Source organism: Dermacentor silvarum, chromosome 2, assembly GCF_013339745.2.
Source record: "Dermacentor silvarum isolate Dsil-2018 chromosome 2, BIME_Dsil_1.4, whole genome shotgun sequence".
NCBI lineage: Eukaryota > Metazoa > Arthropoda > Arachnida > Ixodida > Ixodidae > Dermacentor > Dermacentor silvarum.
Window position 1 is genome coordinate 13,968,829 of NC_051155.1, and position 22,044 is coordinate 13,990,872.

At 47.6% G+C, this 22,044-nt stretch overlaps 1 protein-coding gene across 1 annotated transcript in view; it reads right to left on the bottom strand.

Annotated features, from left to right (window-relative positions):
• Positions 1-3,004: 3,004 nt before the first annotated feature.
• Positions 3,005-22,044, bottom strand: part of LOC119439908 (alcohol dehydrogenase class-3) — a 233,542-nt gene continuing 214,502 nt past the window's right edge. Inside the window, exons 8-10 of the mRNA XM_037704875.2 lie at positions 20,292-20,421; positions 19,789-19,927; positions 3,005-3,098 (exon numbers count right to left, since the gene is read on the bottom strand). Of these exons, the coding sequence (XP_037560803.2) occupies positions 3,074-3,098; positions 19,789-19,927; positions 20,292-20,421 (294 nt within the window). The 3' untranslated portion in view covers positions 3,005-3,073. The remainder of the gene's footprint in view (positions 3,099-19,788; positions 19,928-20,291; positions 20,422-22,044) is intronic.

Genomic DNA, 22,044 nt, shown 5'->3' on the forward strand with positions numbered 1-22,044 from the left:
AAGAGCCTACTCGATTCCATGCTCAATCCTCCACGCTTATTGACGTCATTATAACAAATAACATAAATGCGCCTATTTGTGCTGGTGTCCTTAAAACACATATTAGTGACCATCTACCTGTATACGCAAATTTTAAGCCAAAAGAAATTTAAATTGAAGGATGCAAAGCCACCATCTCCAAAATTCCGGTACATATGCCCAAGCACAATTGATATGTTCACTGCATGTATATCCAGGATAAAACGGGACACCGTTTTCCGTGAAACCGATGCAGACACAGCGTATAATGTCTTTATTGAAACTTTCATAGAAACCTATAACAAGTGCTTTCCAGTCAAAACAAAAAAGCGGCCACGCAAGGCAAGGAAACTTTGGATTACTTCAGAGTGCCTTAAAGCTATAAAATTAAAAAATGCACTTTACGAGCGCTTTTTGAAATCTAGGGACAAGCAAGACTTTGAGACATTTAGAAAACACAGAAATATTACAAATTCTCTCTTAAGAAAAACCAAACTTGATTATTTCAGTAACCTCTTTGACCCTGAAAAAAACAAAACATCTGAAGCCGTCTGGAAAAAGTTAAATATGTTGCTTAATCCAAGCTCCGACAGCAACACATACCCGATTAAACTTACCGTGGACAACCAGATCCTCACTGGGTATGACCTTTCCGAAGCCTTTAACAAATTCTTTACCTGCATTGGAGATAGCTCACATGACAAAAATTTCGCCCGGTACATGGGCACGCAAATAAGAGAAAGTGCATTTCTGTTTCCGGTAACTACAGAGGAGGTTACGGCTCATTTCATGTCCCTAAAGAACAGCAGGTGTTGTGACGCTGACGGCCTGGAAATTCGGCCAATTAAACATGTTATTCATAGTGTATCCTCTGTCTTAGAATATATCATTAATTTAATGTTTACATTAGACACTTTTCCTAGGCGTCTTCAGATAGCCAAAGTTTCTATTATTTTCAAGGGTGGAGACAAAAATAGTATATCAAACTATAGACCCATTTCTATTCTGCCAGTTTTTTCTAAAGTAATTGAAAAACTAATACATGAACGGATAGTTTCATTCTTAACCAAGCACCACATTATGACGCCTTTGCAGTTTGGTTTCACAAAGCAGCGTTCAACCGAAACTGCTCTACTAACGCAAAAAAAATCATACTAGATGCATTCGAAAAGGAAACATATACACTTGGAATATTCGTTGACTTTTCAAAAGCCTTCGATAGAATTAATCACATTACACTAATTAAAAAACTAGACTACTATGGTTTCCGGGGTAACTTCTTAAATGTCATAAAATCATATTTGAAATACCGACAGCAAAAAGTTGAAATAAATGGCTACGCGTCTAATTTTAAAGAGTTGTCAAATCGCGTCCCCCAAGGTAGTATTCTGGGTCCGCTACTTTTCAATATTTATGTAAATGATTTGGTGAACATAGATAATAGTACAACGTTCATTATTTATGCAGATGATACAAGCTTGTTTTTTAGGGACTGCGATTTGCATAAACTTGTGCACAAAGCAAACGATGTCTTGCAGTCACTGAACGCATGGGGTATAAGGAATTCGTTAATTATAAACACTTCTAAAACAAAATCAGTGCTCTTTCGTCCCAAAAATAAGCCCGTAAACTGCGATTTGACCCTAACGATTGGCCCGGAAACAATTAAAATTGAACCTATAGTGAAAACCCTGGGAGTGATTTTTCACGAAAATATGTTATGGAACAATCACGCTGATCTTGTTCCCCCTAAACTTTCTCGTGTCGTAGGTGTCCTATCACGTCTTCGCTTTAGCTTGCCGCAAAGAATCAAACTTCTACTATATAATTCTCTATTCGTATCTACACTAACTTATTGCTATCTGGTATGGGGCACCACAACGGAAAAGAACCTAGGCAGAATATATAGGCTACAGAAAAAAGCTGTACGCATAATTACATGTGCTCCACGCGATGCACACTCTAAACCCATATTTGAAGCCCTTAATTTACTACCAATGCCTGACATTTACACTTCGAATTTACTTAAGAGATATCGTACTTGCAGAAGAAACCATGATTCTTTTCTCGTAGACTTAGCGCATTTAACACCATGCACTTGCCCGTATAGCACGCGACCCTCTGATGATTGGAGAATCCCTTACACACGTACAAACTATGGTCGCCAAATGATGAAATATTTACTGCCACAAACACTAAACAGGTTTTCCACTAAAAATGAATGATACCATTTCTTTTTCTACAAACCTCTTTTTTTGTGCATTTCAGAACAAAAGCGATAAAATACTCAGACATGTTTACCACTGTATTATAAGTACTTATGATTTCTTGTTGCTGTTTGCTATGTGCTAAATGGTGTGAAAGCCCTTGTCAAGCCTTAATGGATTTTTGCTTTCACCCCACAGTATCACTGTTGTGACTGTTGTACTGTCTCATCTGATGCTGAAATAAACGGATTTCATTTGATTTGAAAGGGCAATCCTCTCACCTTCGTATAGAAGTAAATAAGCTATGCGCATGCTGGGAACACCAGCACCGTTATAAACTCTCTAAACCTTACATGTCATTTTGCTTAAGTGCTCGAAGTGCCCGAGTTTATTTCTACGAAACAAGTAAATATGAGTACCCATAGATCTGTAGACATGTAGAACATGTAGACCTGAACGGCATGGAAGAGAAGGCAGAGTATAAGCTTTTGAACCGGCTTATAATGATCCATGTTTAGCAGACACTCATGGGCCAATTTGATTAGCCTTAATATGAGTTGCAGTACTGTTCCGTATACAACAATCCTTCAAGGCACGTAGTGTATCTACGGGTACTCATAGTATTACACTTAAAGTAGGTTTCTTTTCAAACGGAGAGGCAGGCTTATTGCTGTGCATGTCCCGTGGGTGGAAATATCGAAGAAGAAAAGATACGTATTGCAGTTTCTCTTAAGAACTGGTGCAGTGGTTCTCAAGAGCAAGAGAAAAAGAATCAGACGAGCGAATCAAGTTTATTTGTCGATACTGTTGCTTTTTCTCCGCGTAATAGGCTGATCGCTGGGGGCGCCTCAGAGGCTGATCACTGTGCGGATTCTGCAGAAAGAAAGAATAGAAAATACCTAAGTATCTGGTTTCTCCATTCCTGTGCAAATAAGATAGCTTCAGCAACTGCAATAGATTAAATTGCGAAGATATTTCCAAAAATTTCTGTGACCCGTAGCCTGCAAAGTTCAGCCTGGAGCCAATTTTTCCAAACGGTGAGTTGCCATGGTTCTTCACGTGCAACGTCATGCTTGCGGTTTAAACCGACACTGGAGAGACCGAGAGTTTGAGCTGTGTTAGTGAGTTGCCCTTGTGCAATGCTAATAAAAGACACTCTTGCCTTGAGAAGAGGCTCGCCAAGCCAGTAAAATACGGAAGACGTCGCTTTGAAGTTCCAGTACCAGCTAACCATGACATCCTTGATTTTGATGGCGTCTACTCTCGCCTAGTTAACTTTGTGTGGGCAATGATGGACGAAATTTTCTTTGAACAGAAACAAAGACTAAGGTTAGCAAGCTTTCAGAACCCTTACTTAGCTGCAATGGCCCAAATACCAAAAGAAGTAAAGATACTTAGAAATCCGTGATATCGCACTGACGTTGGCGCTGGACTTCGTGCGCGAATTTCAAGAAATGCAGTTTGTGCCTTCACCTTCTCTTTTACCAATCCACGTATTAACAAAAATTAAGTTTTTAGAAAATACGTTATCATGTCTATACTTATTTAGCGTTGTTTTAAAGGGACACTAAAGACAAATAAGTCAAGCTATAGTGAGAGATTAGTGCTCAAGAATCTCTAAGGCGTCAGTATACTATCGCGAACAAAGCCTGAGTAATCGAAAAACAGGTAAATGCAGGACACGATTAGAGACTCGCCCTGGACATCCAATATTTGTCCGACGACGAGGGCACTCCTCATTTAACTTCTGTCAGTATACACTCTAATCCCGGTGACCTATAGTGTAGCCTCTACGTGGGAGTAACCTCTAAAATAGCGGCTACAACGGCAGTCGTGTTGATGTTTTAATTATTTTTGTTGAGTCATGGCTTACACATTTCTGTTAAGGCGAAAGCCTTTAATGGCTCACACTCGCGGCGTCCGACCGTCCGTGCCCTGGAACGGTGCCAGCTGTGGCCTCTCCTCCTCACACTCTCTCAGCAATCACGTGACGGCACAGCGGCGCGCGCGGCAACGCTCCTTCGTCAGACGTCTCGTTGCAGCAGTTGAGTTAGTGGGATGGCTCTCAAGCGGCCCGGTGATGATTCCACGGCAAGCGGGCTGGAGAAGCGCCCCCAGAATGTGCATTCCCCCGATACCAAATGCCAGAAGAAGAATGAGCGAATGCGCATGCGGCGGTAGTCAGCCAAATGGGCACAGGCTTTCGCCGAACACACCTTGGAATGTACAAAGTGTCCTTCAATTTTTCAAAGCCGCTTATAGGTTACTGCGGCACCACGTATTTATTCAATAAGAGCCGGGAGAGAAATAATGCGTGTTCCCACATTCTTCAACAAAAGGGCGCCATGTTGGCAACTTAATCTATCCTTGCTGTCTCGTGTAAGCGCATGATGAAAGATGTGCTAATATGGCGGTTTGACGTTTCGCGGTACTTCGTGCGGTAGTTTTGCCTCTCGTATATGTATAATTGGAATTGTAACAGTCTATGGACTTCACCAACAAAGACCTGTTTGGCGTGACGTGCGTCTGGTGCCGCGAACCATTGCGCGACGGCGAGCAATACACGGCGACAAGGTCGTCAAATATAGAACGTGGATATCAGGTACGTTCGATTTGCCTGCACCGCCTGAATCAGTTCGCGAGGTGCTGCACCCTGCCATTCGTTTCAGCGGTGCAGCAATGGCGCCCGCTGAACCACGCCGGTAGTTTCGAAAGGTGCAGGAAAGGTGCAGGGCTGGTTCGTGATTTTGCTGCACTCATTCCACGGTCGGTGCCGCCTTGGTCAGGTGCGAGGCAGCAGTGCAGCAGACGACGCAGCACACTGGCGCGAGCGCCGTTAAAACCCCGCTTATGTACGTCTGATGTATCTACGCAAGTGTGGTGTGTATTTAGGCCCCAGAAGGCGATCATACCTGCAGTTCAGAACCTCTCAAGCTTCCACACTCCGTGCACATTAGTCGGACATAACATAACGCCTGCACAGCGTCTGCACCTTGGCATTTGTTTCGAGTGTGGCGCTGTGCCTGCACCGCAGAAATCGAGCTGCACAATTTCTGAACTTCTCGTGAACCGCCGTGAACTGGTTCACAGCGGTGCAGGCGAATAAAACGGACCTGTTTGGAACACTGCCCCGGAGTCCGCGGAAGGATACTTGATCTTGGTAAGTGCTTTTTGTTTAATTCCTTTTTGTTCCAAGCACTAGCTTTTCGTACGTATGGTGTTATCGCGCAGTACGGGTGCGGGTGACGGTTCATTTGTGTCGGCGGGATCGCTTCGCCAACCGCAGCTTCTCGCTGCGCGCCAGAGGTACCGGCTCAATGAATGGGCGCGTAGTCTGGTTGCGGTGTTTTACATCGGCAGCTATTTAGGGATCGTTAGGCTTGGATGTGTAATGACGCTTTTTAATACCATTCAATGCAGATGGTGTCCCGTCACCTATTCATGCGCAGTAAAAGCGGCGGAGTCGTGATGATAACTACATTTCACCTTAACTGTGTAGCACAATGGAAGCTATTACATGCGCTTCCGGTTATCCTCTGGCTGCTGCCTTCTTTCGCACGTGATCGCGCGCCCTTTTGTCCCCAATGACGGGTCAGAAATGCAGGTGTTCGAAACTCCGTTCATGCAAGCAATAATTTGGAAACGTTGAAATTGGTTCCACGAGAGCAAGTATCCTAAGCAGTGGTTTCTATGACTTTTGCGACGCTTGCAAGGGAATGCAGGTATATTTCAATCTTGGTTAAATTTGCAACTTTAGAAATACCTGGGATAACTTATGTTCACACAGGCTTTTTCAACGCCATCTTTTTATTTTCTAGTGCTGAGCTAATATTTTTTATGATGCACGCCTGCAGAGCAACCCATGGTGCCGGTTGCCGTTGGTCCAATAAGCACCGGGCCAGCTTATGCAAATTAAGTGATGGTGCACAATGGTGGGTATGCCGTAATGATTCTGCGGAAGAATTTTTCATTTTAAGCACGATATCATTTATAGGCGAACCCTAAGTACTTTCCGTATCTGGCTGGAAATACGAAGAGTGGTCCAGCAGGAAATCAGTTCTCTGAAAATTTGTAAAATGGTAAATTGACTGCACCCAAGCAAGTGGAGTTAAACCTGTTCCAATCGCAGAGCTACCCTGACCGTAATTAAGGTGTTGTATTTAACAATGGTAAGCCTGTTTCATTGTGGGATGAAGCCATTGAGGAAGGCAGCTTATTTATGCACCCTGTTACAATTCACTTAGAGCGACCATGTCCGGACCACGTGCAAACGCATGGGATACAGCGTGCCTAACGATCTCGCTCGTCAACATGAACAGACGTGCCCGTCGCGAGGGTCAGAGATACGTCAGAGACGAAACCTGCCGTGCCGCCTTGCGACCATCTCACCCCCGCTGGGGACGTTCACTCTGCTTCGGTCACCCACCCTCACTGCTTCCTCTGGTTTGTCCTGTCCTGCAGTGAGGGCAGGAGAGGGGAACAGTTCCCGGATTGTGGAGGGTATAAAAAAGCCAAGCAAACAGTCACGTGGAGAACACTTTTGCTTTGCCCTAGCGTGCACGTGCATGCATGATGAACGTTTCTTGTATACTTTCTTTCGAGTACACCACTCACCCGTAACCATGTATTTAACTTGTGTTATTTGCTTTTACGTCGCCTCGTCTTTCCTGCCACACCCTCTCCCATGGTCAACCTGGTTCGACCTCTAAGCAGACGCTGTTGAAGGTTTACCAAACCCCGGCCCGTAACAACCCTGAACAGTTCATTCATTTTCTTCATTTACAAGTGTCTCATAATGTTGTGGTTTAAATTTTTCCAACTATAACACTTCTGTTGTTTTCTTCCCCTTTTGAACACATATTATTGGTGCCGCTGCCTCCTGGAGAGGTTCAAGTGACGCCCCCTCCCCTCCCATGTACACCTACAGTAGCCAAAAAGGAATTTGTATTTTTGGAGGCAGTCAGGCCGAAGTTGGTCGACTTTATGCTGGTGGTCTGCAGCATTCCCTTATTCTCTGCCTCTTATAGTATTAATAGCCCGTAGTACCCACGGGTGTATCATCCAGCGCTCTTCCTTACACCAAAGATTGTACTGCCATGTGAAGTTGTGCCTGGGGGAGTTACTTGCAAGTGTTTGAAGTGCTTTTTAGCACGGTTGAAGAAAGGAAGGTTAGTTCAGAAAAGATCATTTGCTGAAACAGGCCTCTGGATTGTCTTGTCATTATGCGCCTAGTTTTTAAAAGATTAAAAAGAAGTGAAACACAAAGCTTCCTTCTAAAATCGCTTATTATAATATTGATGTTTACTTAGTAATTATCTATGTTATCAGGCAAAAAAATTATGGGGTTTTACGTGCCACAACCGTTCTCTTATTATGAGGCACGCCGCAGTGGGGGACTCCAGATATCTTTAACGTGCACCCACTGCACGCTATACGGGCGCTTTTGCATTCCGCCTCTATCGAAATGCGGCCGCGGCGATTTCATCTCGCGCCCTCGAGATTAGCAGCGCAACGCCAAAGCCACTAGGGCACCAAAGCGGGTCACCTCAAACATGCATGCGAGAATAACCAGTTCCGAAAAAGGAAGAAAAAAGAGAGAGAGAAAGGAATTCGTTGCCTCTTCCACTCCATGAAGACGGTTAACCAGTGAAGCTGAAACATGCGGGCCTGGTTTTTATCACTGGGTTAATCCCGAGGGTGAATTAAAGTATTTCTCAATCTTCAGGACCTAAATAAATGTTACCACCACCACCATGAGGCTACACACACGTTTGGCTGCGACGGAGCGAACGACGTCACTGACCGTATCCCCGCGGTCCACCATTGTCGGTTGCGTTCGATGTCTCGCGTTTGCTCGGCGGTGTAGTTAGCAGCATTCGGCCGCCATTGCCGCTTGCGATTCTTCGAAATTAAATTGCTTCAAAATTAAATCGGTCCGTTACGTAAGACAACGAATGGCTCATACCCCGTTAAGCAATGGCTCATACCTCCGTAAACGCGGCCTCCCCATTACGACGACAGAAGTGAAGTGAAATTCTACGCTGGAATGATGAGCGGCAACGCAGCCTGCTGAGGAAGAAGACAACGACGAACGCGGGAGCAGTGGCACGAGCGCAACCCGAGGGGCGCCAACGAGCCAGCTGCGGAAGAAGACGACGACGCTCGAGACAATGCGGATGATGATAGTTTTCTGTACAGAGGCGATTTTGCCTAGCCATATACGATTTCGCCTAGACATATAATTAAGCTTCGTTTTAAAAAGAACGCGTTACCTGCGCACGCTCGAAGAGCCCCGTGTGCGGCTTGGGAAAGAGATTTCTTTTTGTAGCGTTAGCTACACTGGCCTAGCCAAGCCCGTTTCGCGAGGCACATCAAGAGCCGTGCTGCGCATGCGCAAGGATCAGTGATGTCACACGGCTTGCGCACCGGAGCCACCGGAGCCGGCACCTCTCGCGCACTCCGCCGCCGCCGCGCGCGACTCACCGCCGCCGGTCTGCGCATTCCAGAGGAATGACGTCGTAGCCGTGGTAGACGCACTGGCGCCGGCGCGCGCTCGCTGTGCAGTCGCCGTCTGACACTGCGCTGGAGCCGCTGCGCTTCTGACTGGCGTTTGTGTGTGTCATTGGAGCAGCAGTAAGCATGACAATCAAGCTAATCCTTGACAATCTAGACAACCAGGAAAGCTAAGAATAATCAGCTGAACCTTTGCTAACGCTACGTATATCCTGGCATAGCCGAGCTAAGCCACTGCAACATTTTTCCTTCTATTCTGTTAGCGAAACAGATGGCACGCAAAGACAAGCAGCGAGCCCAGTGTTAGTAACTTTTAACAAAGGTGCCTGGTCGCGGCCTCAAAGTGTTTATTTTTAGCGGAAGGTGAAATTGAGATATTTGTGGTAAATTATAATGATATTGATGACTCCCAGAATTCTGCCATTTTTTGTTTTGATTGTTTCTATTTTTAGGTGCCTTACTTGTTAACATATATTTGCTTTTTGTCATGCAATAGCAAGTGAACCGTTAATGCGATAAAAAAGGAAAAAAAATATGTTGGCTTTCCCGTAATCGAGAGCAGCTGGTGTAAGCATGAAATAGCTACCGGCAAAGCAGACTGGTGCGGCAACGCAGGTCTGAAAGCTTACTGAGACGAAATGAACTGTTTTGAACTGAACCTCGTTGCAAGTCTCGTCTCGGCCAAACAACCATGACCAGGCCGGACGCTGCCGGCCTGGTCACGCAGCCGGCGCCATCTCTCGAAGGAGGCGGCGCAAAACGAACACCGCGGAACTCACGGATCGCTGGCGTGGAAAAGAGCACATCAACCCTGTCTCAGCACCAAAAGATGACAATCAAGTGTGTGGTGCACTGTATCTGCCTCTTGAACGTCGCTATTGGAAATGACAAACTTCAGCGTACTTCAGCGTATAGAAGTTATAGCTTGAGTGATATTGTGAACAAACATTAGGAAGATATCGGAAGCAATATTATTTTATTGCGATAGCAATTATATGGACACTCAAAAGCAGATTTCTGCCGTCGGCGTCGCCGTCGCCGTCGCCGTCGCCGTGAGGTTCCGTATGACGTCATTTGGAGATGAAATCGTCGCCGCGCGCCGAACGCTGTATGTGCGAGTGAAAGGGCGCGAGGGGCGCGTCTTTCACGGGGAGTGAACGCACGGCGGAGAACAAACGCGCGTTCTGCGCCGTGCTCGCTTAAGGGCTGCAGAAGTAGGCGTCTCTTTTCTCCTTTACAATCACCATATATGTAGAGCAAACGCGCCTTCTTCGGACGCGCGAGAGGCCGTGGGGGAGGGGGAGGGAAGAGAGGCGACGTTTAGCTGCGGCACCAAGTGCCTATTTATATCAGAGGCTCCAGCAACAGTCACCAACGCCGCACGCATTTTGAGCTAACGCGGGCAAAACGCCGATGGCGTCGACAACAGTTCTGCGTGTTGTTGCTACCAAAGCCGCTCACCTTACTTCGTATGACATTGCTGTGTTGCTATCGCATTCATTGCTTCGCCCTTAGGGCGAAACTGTGACATTTTTTGTAACTTGTTTGAGCAGTAACTAGAGTGTGTAATGCGGTCCTGTACAAGGGGTTGGGGGCCCGAGACCGCTTTTTCTTAAGTTTTGACTGGTTGCCCGGATGATCTCGTTTTGCTCTCGCAACGATGGCCACATGTTCTTGTTTCGTTCTCGCCCCATTCTCGTCTTGAGTGCCCGGATTATGGCTCTGGATTTTGGCTGAAGATCACTCGGAGGTCGCCGACAACGGAAGCTAAAAGCATTTCATGCTAAAAAAAACAGCTCTAGTAAAGCGGCTCAGCAGGTTACGTAATGCCTTGACAAGTGGCCGTGGTGGTGCCATCCTTCACTCGATTATCGCGAAGAGTGTAGTCACAATCATGTTTTGCTGAGTAGTGCACCACTTCGCCCCCAAAATACTTCGTTGCAATATCTGTAGCCTCGTCGATGACCAGGCTAAAACCACGGATATCCGGAAGTGGCCATCAAATCAGCGTGAAGTGCAGAGACAACACGTTCACTACGATCAGCGCCCACGAGCTTCTTAAGCAGTGGATGCGGAAGCTTGCTGCGCTGTTGCCGTCTACAAATTGATTTTGTGACAGCTTGGGGAGATTAACAGCGGGAACGAATGCTGCGTACTCTCGAACAAATAAACAAAGAGTTGATTTGCTGCTCCAATCAAAGGGTCGGTCGCGGCTATAAATCGCACCTCCTTCTACTCAACTGCATGAGACGCCAATGGTTTATCTTGCTTTCTTGTGGCGGCGTACGTATTACATGCGATAACACCATAGGGAATTCACTGCTACAGCAAGCAGGGGATTCTTCTGTTATATCATAATGCACTAGAAGTTTTCAGCCTTTCAAACCACGTGAAGACCCACAATTTGCAATAGTGCTGGTCGTACTTCGGAGGCATGGTCTAGCTTTCTTCGCTGTACCGATCCAGCTGCTGTCAAATGGTGACACATGGCTTCCTGGGCTTGAGTCAAATTTCGAAAGCGCCCCCCCCCCCCGCTACACTTAAGGATGTTGCACCACCTTGCTCGCACAGTTGATAAATCAGATTTTATTTCGATCATAAGCGCTGACAGCTAGGCAAGTCGGTACTGCTTCATATTAACTGCGCAGCAGCCCGGTGGCTAAGAAAGAACAGACGACAAAGTGGAAATTTTCAACTGGTTTATGCCCGAAAAAATGTGGCACTTAAATCAGATGACCGCCCTGTTGGTGCAACTAGACTGTGCTATATTGTAAGTTTTTTGTCGCCTCATGTCAATTTTTAGACCAAGTGCAAGAATAACGTGGAAGATAATAGCACAGATGGCTGTTTCCACCAATTCACTATGCACAGGCCGAAATTCCCGCGATTTACCTTCGTATAGAGTTCGCTTCATGGATGAACAGCGAAGCACTTATTCTTATAAGGCTATCAGAAATGATCCTGGCCAAGACAAACCGACTAATAAAGTCGCTATGACACCAGAAAGGCAGATCTGTCATTAGAGTGACTAAATCTAGGTAAATTTAGTGACTGAGTCGCTAAGTTGCCAACACTGGTCCAGCCCCAACCCAAGTATCTCGACCAATGAAAGAACCCTCAGTTGCCTTCTTTCCTAGTGCGCGCAGCCCTCCTGCATTTGAAGAGAAGGATCTTCAGCGAGCTAAGGACGGCAGGTTCTTGAAGCGGCGAAGAGGCTAGAGGTGGGTCTGACTCTGCACGTCAGCGTGCCATCAGTTTCACTGACAGAACCCGCTTTCTTAAGCCACAGATAGAGAGCTCTTTGGGCGTGCGGGAAGGACGCGTTTTATTGCGATAGCAATTATATGGACACTCCAAGCGGATTTCTGCCGTCGGCGTCGTCGTCGCCGTGAGGTTCCGTATGAATTCCAATGGCGATGAAATCGTCGCCACGCGCTGTATGCTGCATGTGCGAGTGAAAGCGCACGTCCCTCGCGCGCTTTCATGGGGAGCGAACGTACGGCGGAGAGCAAACGCGACTTCTATCGTCGCGCGAAAGGCCCTGAGAGAACGGGAGGAAGGGAGGGAGAGGAGGCGCCGTTTAGCCGCGGTAACAAATGCGTATTTATATAAAAAAGTTGCGAAGCGAGAAAGTGGCAAAGACTTCCGACGCTGCTCGACGAGTGTCCCGTTCTGATCTCGTCGAAAACCTCCGAGACCCAGAGGGGTCTACTCGACCAGGCCCGGCGAGTAGCTCTGGCCAGTGGAGTCTCAGAATAGGGACCCACCCACCCGCTCCCAACACCTCTTTCCTGTCTGATGATGATGATAAGTGGTTCTTGAGGGAAAGGGAAAGGTTGGCGCTATCTTCTGCAGCCCTTGAGGGAGCACGGCTCAGCGCCAAATTTCCTGTCTAATCAATAAAATGTTATTCTCTCTCTCTCTCCGAGCCGCCCCCACAGGCACCGGCAACAGTCACCAACGCCGCGCGTGTTCGGTGCGAATGCGGGCAAAACGCCGACGGCGTCGACAACAGTTCTGCGCGTTGCTGGTGATGCTACATGTCCAAGTTTAAAAAGCTGATAAAACTGCTATCCTTACTCCGTATAGCTCTCGACTAATTTGCTATCGCAATTGATGCATAGCCGTCCGGGAGAAACTGCGACATTTTTTTTAAATGTGCTAGCATTAGGAGTGTCAAAGTGAAAAAAGCTTGTGTGTATGTGCATCCATATATATATATATATAGCGTCAAAAAGAAAACGACGTACGTTGAAACACGTTCTTTAATCTCCAAACTTTTCGGCTTCTGGGCCAGCTTTTGTCACTAAGGCTGGCCCGGCAGCTGTAATGTTTGGACATTAAAGAACGTGTTTCGACGTACGTCGTTGTCATTTGATCGCGAAAGCAATTATGAGCCGATGACCGCGGCTCGATCTCGCGCACGCAAGGGAGGAAAACGGGGAGGAAACGCTCAGTCTTCCGTGGCGCGAAAGGCCTGGGGGGCGGCGAGAGAGAGGGGTGGCGTTGTACTCCGGCAGCAATGGCGCACCGTGTGCTTTCTTCAAAGCGATATGCGTCGGGGGCTGAGTCTTGGTGCACGGCGGCTCATTCCTTCGTGCATGCCGCGTTCTCGCCGCTAAGTTTCCGTTGAAGCGATACAAAGCACGAATGCCACTTCACTCGTTGCCCCGCTTCCTCGTGCCAGCGTTCTGGCAGCGATTGTCCGCGTTTATCGAGTGTGATGTATTCCTGTTTGTCTGTGCGCGCTTGTTAATTTGATGCTTCTTGATTTAGATAGTAAGCGAATGTTTCCAAGTTTACACGGCCGATAAGACTACTATTCTTACTTCGTATAGCTGTCTACGCATTCGCTATCGCAATCGATGGTTCGCCTTTCGGGCGAAACTGAGAATTTATATATATATATATATATATATATATATATATATATATGGACACTTCAACCGGATTTCTGCCGTCGCCGTGAGGTTCTGTATAGATAAAATCTTCGCCGCGCGCCGTATGCCCGAGCGGAAGCGTGCGGGGACGCGCGCTATCACGGAGAGCGAACGCACTCAATCTCCCACGGGCAAGCAAGGAAGCGGGAAGCCAGCGCCGGAGGGAGCGGGGGGGGGGGGGGGGGGGCGCACTGCTACTCTGCCAACAACCGCGCTCGTCGCTCGCCCGCACCGTCTCTTATCTCCACACGGTATGCGCTGTGCATTCGCCGCTCAGTTTCCTTTGAAGCGATAGACCGCACGTACCTCACCCGCTGCGGCGTATGCGCTTGCTGCCAGCGTTTTGACAGTCGTTGTCTCCAGTCATTCAGTGTGATCTATTCATGTTTGTTTGTGCGCGCTCACACCACCTTGTTCATTCAGTTAGTGATAGTCGGGCCACATTTTCCAACGCACGCTACACATGTAATGCTGCCCGGATCGGCAGTGCAGCGCTACAGGTGTGTCCCTTCGCACGCACTGCCCACGGTAAGCGCTTCTCATCAACACCACCGTTTCACACGCGCCTTCTCGTGGTGATCGAGTCTCTCTTCATTTCGGTCTACTTACGCCGCAGCACACCTGCTTAATTAATCAGCTCATGTTTTCTACAATTCATATTGCTACCAAAGCCGCTCACCTTACTTCGTATGACATTGCTGTGTTGCTATCGCATTCATTGCTTCGCCCTCAGGGCGAAACTGTGACATTTTTTTGATGCTTCACCGACGGAGCCACCCTACTTTTCTCGCCATATATACGTATATACTTATATATGGCTAAGGGAGGCCACATTAGCACCTTATAGAGAACTTTACCGCGGAGAACTTTACTCCCAGTTAACTTAGGCCAAGATTTAAAAAAAAGCCAAGAGCTCTACAGAAATCGTACCGACTGCATAGTTGCCGTAGTCGTGTGTACTTACAGCCGGTATTTTTTTCATCACGAATTATTCTTTATAATTGCTTTTAATTACTTAACTTTTTGATTATTCTTTGAATGGCCAACATATCAATAAATGAGTTGTAGGACACCTCAAATAACCTCAGAATAAAGCATTTCATTCGTGCTCAGCTTTGCCTCATTCGTTTTTCCGAGAAATAGCAAAAGCGCGCGAAAGATACAAACTACAAAATAGATACGCGCTCGCGCGCGGCTACTAAAGCGCTCCCAAGCGAATAGCCACGGATACACGGCTTTACTAGCGACGGCTACTCGATACAGGGCTTGGCGACATCTGATGATTGCGGCATCATGAGCACACGCCGCTGATGCACTGATAACCGTAGCGGAGCCGTAGGGGGGGGGGGGGAGGATTTCAAAGCTGGAAAACCGTGACGTTGCCCTTGGGACTGTAATTTTGCGCATTCTTGTTCTGCAGGTAGGCACGCCCGGAACGTACGTTCCCATTGGTCCCTTTAGCAATAGAAGCAAACTTTACGCTGGCTATATCCATCTAATGTATTCTGGTGGATCTGTACGGCCAGCATATGCTGTTGTCGATTAGGTAGTAGTACTTTATTATAATCAGAAACCAGACAGGCTCCTACCCCAGTCCGCAGAGGGGGTGGGGGGTTAAAGACAACGTTTGTCCAGCAGGGTGGTGCCCCATTCCAAGGCCCCACTAGCACGGGCCATCCGCTCAGCTCGTTGGATCATTCGTAGCTGCTCTTTCAGGGCCGGGCTAGACAGCAGCGCCTCCCATTCGTTACACGTGCCGTTTGTTTCGTGTTCTTCTCCGTGTTCTGCACACTCCCACGTGATGCGAAAGAGTGTTGGTGTTGCTCCACACCACGGGCATATTACGGGCACTACGGGTCGATTATGTAAATCATTTTTGTTTGACGTGTCCGTGGGTAGATAATAACGGGAGATCTCAACAGTGCCACGCCAGTGACCTGCTCTTCAAGAAGACAGTCATGCCCTTCACGAATATTCAGAAGGCTAAAATGATCCTGGCTCTGGGCGTTTAGCACGGCGACCAGAGGAGGGCAGCCAAGCTATACCGGATGCGGCATTGTGGAGGACGCCCTATAGTCCGCCAACAATACTTAAAACGTACGAAGTCCATTGCGAGACGGGTAGCTTCACCAGAAAGCGACAGAGGACTGCGACGGTAGTTCAAGAAGCGGAAACTGATGTTTTGTCATTCTTTGCTGCTAACCTCACGGTAGTGTGCGCGACGCCAGTGCGGAGGCCGGAACCTCAAGGTAATCAGTGTGGAGAAATTAAAAAAAAGGTCAAAATGCACCCGTACCATACACATATTCATCAAAAACTTGAAGAACGAGATTTTGAAAGTAGACTTGACTTTGCCGATTGGATTTTCCCCAAATGTGAAGAAGAACCGGACTTTCTCACTTGCGTACTTTGGACGAATTAGGCTAATTTATCCAGAAATGCACAAGTTAATCTTCGCAATGCACATTGCTGGAGTGATCAGTGACCGCACTGGCTGGCACCAACACGACGCCAGTGGCCGTTTAATCTGTGGTTCGGTATTTTTGATGGCATCATCGGACCCACACTAAGGACGAAACGCTAGTTCCACGACATCCTCGAGGGTCCCGTGAACGACGTCACGTTACACTTGCACATCTTCGGAGCATTAACACGATGGTGCTCCTGTGCATAGTCAGTTTCGAGCGTGGCTCGACAAGCTTTTTCCTGGACAGTGAATTGGCCGGCATGGACCTGTACCCTGGCGTGCAAGGTCACCGAACATGACACCGCTGGAATTCTTGTGGGGCTACGTGAAATATCGCATGTATAGCAGCGAAAATACCACACGCGACACCCTAAAGGCGAAAATAAGCAGAGTCTGCTGCGAGATTCCAACGTCGTTGGTCAAAGCTGCAACAGCACATGTGTTGGAAAGAAGCTGGTACTGTATTGCGTCAGACGGTGACCTGTTCGAGCACCTGCTATAAGTGGCAGTGGAAAATAACCGCTAGAAACTGGTGTAAAACGTGACTGTTCAACGCACCTTCATGGTGTCACCCTATCCTTAGATAAAAAAAAAAGCTTGCGACAAAGATAGAAATAGGTAAGAAACTGCTTTGATTTGCCTTTTTTCCGGAGTTCAAGAGACAGAAAGGGTAAATGGCTAAACCAGTTGCACCTTTGGATGTTTCTTTGTGGGCGGCTGAGACGCCTTACGTGCTTTTGGTTTATTTTTTATTGAAATCCTGTGTAGCTTTTTCCTGTTCTTCCGAGAGCTGCCTTTCTTCTTTTCTAGTGCGCTTGCACTCTCTCTCTTTTAAGCAATGGTTGAATTCTTTTGTAGCTTTGTTTCATGATAAGCGAAGGTGAAAGCTATCCCGAGTGCCTCATGAGCGAGCACAACATTCTTGCGTTCGCAGATGCTGACGATTATCGCACCACGCTAGTTAGGTCGCGAAACCTCTCGAGCCATCCTACATGACGAAGCCATGCACGATGCGGCGACAAAGGAGTGCAGCCGCATATATTTTAAGGGTTGCTTGGAGGCGCCATATTTAGCGGGCTTTTGTTTTGTCTCGGAAAAAACCAGGCAGCACGAAATAAGTGCTTGATTCGGAGGTTATTTGAGGTGCCCTACAACTTTGTAATTGACATGTTTGCAATTCAAGCAATAATGAAAAGGTTCACTAATTAAAATCAATTAATTAATACTTCGTGATGAAAAAAATACTGGCTACGGCTACACGACTACGGCTACTATGCAGTCGGTAATATATCTCTAGCGCTCTTGTGTTTTTGTTTTTTTAAATCTTGATCCAAGTTAACTCGGATACCCAGTATACAGAGAGAGAGGGAGAGAAATCACTTTATTCTACGGTGAACAAAAAGTCATCGATGCCCTCAGTCCAGTGCATCGCTTGCGGCGTGCTTCAGCGCTAGGTTTACAGTTATATAGGGTGTCCCAACTACCATGCACCAAGATTCAAAAATATGCAAATGTCACGTAGTTGGCCATAACCAAGGTAACGTTGTTTGCCGTCGCTTGTAGATACTCAGAGTATTTTCTTGCATTCCGCCTAATTACATAAGTGGGCTTGATTAATAAACTTCTGAAATATTGTAATTAGATGAAAAGGGTCAATGAAAAAATTGTAGAGCGACATGAAGAACTCCGGATACAGCTTCCTGTTTCTCAATACTGCTGCATAAAAGTGGTTTTCCGAGCGTAAAAGAAGCCCGCGAATACACGCAAAGTGCCTTGTGCGGCCAGTCGCGGATATTTGAAGTAGATTATTTATTTAGCGTAATTATGTAATTAGGCGGAATCCTTGAAGATAATCTGAGTATCACCAAGCGACGGCAAACACCATTACCATGGTTCTGTCCAGCTACCTGGTATTTCCATATTTTTAAATCTTGGTTCACGATAGTTGGGACACCCTGCATATAACGACACTGGTCTTCTCCGAAACAGCGTCAGTTGCACTTCGCTCCTCAAACAGGCAGGACGTCTTTGGAGTGAATTCCTGGACAACATTTTGGAATGTGGTGAACGCGGTTTAAATTATGGATCCGGGATTTTATGAAGTGGTAAATTGCGACGTACTTTTCTCTCGCATTTACCGATACATCGGCACTGACTTTTTACAGCTAAGCTGTATATGGCTACCCCGGCAAATTTTTTGCGTCCGTGCGTGCACGCCGTCGCGTCGACAAAGAAAAATTTTCGCCTCCAGAGCTACTGTCATTTGGAGTTTCCGCGTAACAGAATTATGTTTTCTCGTAGGTTCAAATTAGAATCCGATGCTATCATGTCTGCAGGTTGTGTGTAAGTCGTACTTGACAAATTTTGTGACGCACTTTGAGAAATTGAATTAGTTGAATAACGCCCTTGCGCCAGGCGAAGGGTCTACTAGAATGAGGATACATGCTGCACTCCGGCACATCCGCGTGGGACTAACGTGCGCACACGATGTGTCTGTCCTTGATGCGTGGGCGCTCTGTCCGTTGTATCGGTCGCACAGAGTGTGCAGCGACCGTAATCGACATCGGGGCGACTGTTAAAAATTGTCGGCTATTCCCCTACCGGAAAATGGGGGTAAGCGAAGCTTGTCCTGGGTGCACCTTGTGTTTGACGGTTATGTTTCTTGTGAGTAACTTGACCGTGACCAAGGGAAGGTCAGGTGATCTGCTCGGCGTTGGCGGAGTGCCGCAGCGGCTCGCACCACAGGATCGGCCCGTCGACGACGCGCCCTTTCATGGACGATCTCCCGTCGGCACTCGGCGAGAGCTGCCTGTTGTGCGGGGGCACGCACAATGCACAGCCGTCCCATCAGTTTTCCGAGACTGAGGTGAACGGAAACGAAGCGGGCGCAGCACGCGCGACACCCTTTCCTGCCCTTTCCCTCCCCGGCGGAAGCGAAACGGCTCCGATTGGCTGCGCACGTGGCGTAAGCGCGCGCCTACACAGCTGGCACCGTGTCTAATGACTCACGCTCTGGCGCCGACGAGCCACCGCTGGAGCCGGAGTTTTAGCGTTACGTCGCCGGCCCAGGCTAGCGTATGCAAGCTTCGCTCGAAAAATTAGTGACGTTCACTTCGTGAACGCGGGTTACGCGCAATGGACGCCGGGAACGTGCACCGCCGCGGTGTCGAAGCACCAACGGAAAGGGCGCGAACGAGGTCGTGGACGCTACATTGATCTCGATAGTGCGACGCCTTGCGGTGGTAGCGCTGGTGTAACGTTGGCAACAGCTTCGCTGTACATCCACTTTCACAGGTTGGGATGGAGGCGGAAATTCAATTTTTCAATTGCTATTCCTGCACGCTTGAGGTTGCCGCCCACTTTTCGTCTTGTTTTACGTTAATTCCTACTTTGCGAGCAATTTTTTTATCAGCATGTACCTCCACGCGTTAAGAGTAATTGTGACTGGCATTGCGCAGGCGGCCCGGTGCGCAGAGATAGAGTTTTCATCGGGTTGTAGGTTGGCGCTCACGTGGTTCGTTTGGTTCTTTCGGTCATTCGTATATCGCGCACATTTGAACTATTTAATAAACCATCTAATACCAGCACATAATAACCGGATGCTTGAGAGAACGTAGCACTGCGTTCCGGAGCAGAGACTCACGAGCGGCCGCTTCTGCGAATTTTGAAGGCGTCGTTGATCTTCGCCAGGGGCACCCGATGCGTGATCAGCGGGTCGAGCTTGATGACTTTCTTGTGGTACAGCTCGACCAGCTGTGGAACCTGATCGACGGTCTTCCATCCTGCAATGATCGACCACTCGTGGAACCATTCCTATACTTAGGTGGTGGCAAGGTCAAATATAGCCCACTTGTTCGACGTCAGTAATTTGTTAAGACGTAGTTATCTCTAGACACCATTCAGAGAACCAGCTAGAAAAACAGACGCGAGGTATACGTGACCCGCGCTCCACTTCGTTGCTTCAATCTCAGTGACGCACCACGTGCTTTCAGCTTTTTGGCGAACTATAACGTGATCTTCATTCTGCAGGCCTCGAGTACGCTTCATTTCAGGTTCGTTCGTATATTTGGCAGCACAGTGTTTCCCTCCTTCTCGCAACACGTGAGGCTGCGTTGCCTAAACGATCCAGTCCAAAGGGGGGCGTACCTCCGAAAGTGCAGCCGCGCCAGCAGCGTCCTTGCTCGAGCGTCAGGGGCGGCGCACGCACATCGTGGGTGGATGTGCCGAGCACAACGCACTCGCCCCAGCCGTCGTGAGCGCAGTCCAACGCGTCCCGCTGCGTTAGAAGAGTTTGTTAATGCGCAGACAAACAGCCAGTGTGGTGTGTTGTCATGTTAGTGATGTTTTACTCTTTTTGCCAAGTCATCATTACATAGTGCCTTCCTTTCAGGGGGAGACGCGCTTGCTCTCTGAGAATACGTCTTCTGTGCTACGTCACGCGCATTATACGCAAAAGAAATAATTACGAGAAGGCACCGCTCAACACGATTAAAACCAAACGTGTCGGCCCAACACGTGATCGACACGTCAGAGCGGGTGGTAAAATTTAGCACTAGGTGAGCAGCAGGGCTATTTTGGGCTCTGGCAATTATGCCGCCGCCATTAATCTGGTGACCAACAGAAAATTGATTACCTTTTGCATATTCGGCTCTCTCTTTGAAACCTACTCATTAATGCAGAATGACAGAATTATGTGTAGAAATAAAATGTGTTTCTTCGTATTTTCTTTTTGCGTGCTTTTTTTTATTTGGTCGCTTGATTCATTGCGCCAAAGAACGGCGCTCTCGCTATTATCGCTTGGGCTGCCATTCTGTTCGTCAGCTCCTGGCGGTCTCTGCACACGTGCACGCCTTTGCTGTCTTCTGTGCGCTGCGAGAATTTGTTTCTGTATCGGCCAGGGTTCCAACAGTTCCTGCCACGCATCAACATCGAACTAAAGGAGGCCGCCCAAGCCCGGTTCCTGAAGTGCCGCAGCATTCCGTTTGCCATGAAGGAGGAAGTAGTTGCTGAGTTAAATCGCTTGGAGGAGCTGGGAATTCAAAATCCCACCCTCGTCGCCACTGTTATGAACGGACGCGTGAGTCACAACGACACGGAACACAAAAGCGTTTATTACAAGAAGGACACTGCTTATATAGCTAAGACGGTGACAGGTATCAGCACACTTGGTGATAACAGAAGACAGGCACAAAACTGGCGCACGCTCTCTCGTTGCCCACTGACGTCACTTCGTGTGATTTCACAATCTATCACAAAGGAAAACGGAAGGCCTTCTGTGCGGCTTTCTATGGTGGAGGGACACGGGGAGGGGCAGCATGCCCGCTTTTTTTTTGGTTTCCAAAAGAATGAAAGGCAAGATCGCTTTTTATGCAGTCGCTATGTAGCGAATAGACTCTCGCGTTATTGAAACGACTACAAGAGGCAAGGAAGGGTTGTCCTCATGCGATACATTTGTCTGTGGTGAGAAAACACACCAAAGCTACCTATCGACAGTAGCTCTTTAGTTGAGTGAGTGCTAGCGTTGACGGAAATTGCGCTTCGTTGTATTTCGGGGACTGCTGTTCGTTTTTTTTCAAGAATAACGAAAATTATAATTGATCTTTGTGAAAATGTTCTGAATGCGTGCTGCATGGCCAAAGTCTTTAGGTTGGAGAATACTGTGATTGCCTGTGGCGTTTCGTTAGACTTTTTCAAGCCACTTGGAGCTTCGCCTGGTGCGAAAATCAATTAAGAAGCACTGCGCAGGAGCAAAAAGGAGTGCAAGCGCTGTTTTTACTTTTCGAGTTGTCTGCTACGGCGCCGGGCGCTTTTTACATTGCAAAGCGAATATTTATTTTGTGTTGAAAAAAAATTTGCGTAGCTTGCACTAGTGACGCAAGACTAAAAAAGCAGCGGAGCT